Source organism: Habropoda laboriosa, unplaced genomic scaffold (assembly GCF_001263275.1).
Source record: "Habropoda laboriosa isolate 0110345459 unplaced genomic scaffold, ASM126327v1 scaffold62, whole genome shotgun sequence".
NCBI classification, from domain to species: domain Eukaryota; kingdom Metazoa; phylum Arthropoda; class Insecta; order Hymenoptera; family Apidae; genus Habropoda; species Habropoda laboriosa.
The window spans coordinates 1,434,386-1,435,897 of record NW_017100177.1 but is presented as its reverse complement, the minus strand read 5'-3'; the positions used below and the strand labels follow the sequence as shown (position 1 = coordinate 1,435,897).

At 48.6% G+C, this 1,512-nt stretch overlaps 1 protein-coding gene across 1 annotated transcript in view; it reads right to left on the bottom strand.

Moving 5' to 3' along the window:
* LOC108578852 (inactive rhomboid protein 1) overlaps positions 1-947 on the bottom strand; it is a 145,036-nt gene extending 144,089 nt beyond the window's left edge. The window contains exon 1 of the mRNA XM_017942261.1: positions 1-947. This exon is cut by the window's left edge and continues 1,995 nt beyond it. Coding sequence (XP_017797750.1) covers positions 1-947 — 947 coding nt within the window.
* Positions 948-1,512: the final 565 nt, after the last annotated feature.

The following is a 1,512-nucleotide window of genomic DNA, read 5'->3' as shown; positions in this document are numbered from 1 at the left end:
CCCCCCCCCCCGCCATATCTGGTGCTTGGAGAACTTGGGGGCAGAATCCTATCAGCAGCAGGATAACCAGCCAGACTCTGGGTCGAGGCATACTTCTCGCTTGGGCTTGGCGATAGGGGCGGTGGTGGGACGAAACGATCGTTCGCGGGTGCCGGCGACGGCGGTGAGGGGAATGTCTCGGATGAGAATGGACTTGTCGCGGTGCAGCTTGACACAAGGATGTTCGTGTTCGCGTACTCGTTCCCGCTTGACACCAGCTCGTTAGAGACAGGGTGATGGAAACGTAGCTCGGTGGTTGTTGCCGGCTGAAAACGTTCACTCGGGGCCAGCGATAGTCTTTGCTCGCCGTGGAGGCCGGTGAGCTCGTTGAATCGCGGAAAACGCTCGGCCAGAACGTTCTGCGACAGTGTCTGTTGACCTGACGTGCTCGATCGACTTGAAACGGTGAACTGATGGTGTGTTTGCAGAGAGGACTGACCGAATCTCTCTTGGCTCTGATAATGGCTGTATCGTTCGCAACCTGACTGTATCGAGCGTGTTTCCGCGCAGGACTTTGGGAAATCGTCGATCGTCGGCTTGTCCGTCGACTTTTCGTGCCGTTCCAGACCGGACATACGTTCTCTGCCACCTCCATAATCGATTTGCTCGTTTCCTTGGCTCGATTGCTCGGACGATGGGTAACGATGATCCTGGCTGGCAACGTTCGACCCGCCGATTCGTAGATCTGTTTGTTGAGGTTGTTGCTGTTGTTGTTGTTGCTGTTGTTGTTGTTGCTGCTGGGGCTTGTAGCAGTCTGTGGAGCTAGTGGAACCGATCTGGGACCCAACACTTCCGGAAGTCCCGGCACTCGATCCTGGAACCGGAGATGACGAGGGCCCGTACTGTGTGATCGGATGCTGGTGCAGTAGGAGACGTTCTCTTCGGCCATAGTCGTCGTCTGTCGGCATCCTGGTGGCCCGGGGCCCGCTGTCAGGACATCTGGAACATTTCGTATTTTATTCTTAACTTGGGATCCTTATATCTTCAGAAATGTTTCAAATATTTTACAATGAAAAAAAAATAACACTATAATTTGACTTGGTTTTTTTCACACAATGCCTCAGAAGAAAGGACAATCATTATCAACAGGACCACAACTAATAATTTGAAAATTTTGTTTAAAAAAATCATTGAAAAAAATTTGTTTATCTAAATTGAAGGTAATCTGAGCAATCCTTGATCATTTTCCTTGGAAATAATTAACCGTTTGAGTGCCACGGGTCTTTGTCGTTTCCCAATCCAAAAGTGCCAAGCGATCGCGCTTCTTTCATTTGACGTCGAAAAATTACAAAAATTTCGTTTTGGACATTTTCACTAAATGCGACTATTTGGAAATAACGCGAAACGAAGGCAACATTGGTTCAATTTTTGATTAAAAAACAGACAGTCGAATATCCTCCTTGGCGCTCCTTGCCTCTCAAACGGTTAACACAAATTCAAGGTGACAGGAAATTAATGCTGATACGTGATCAA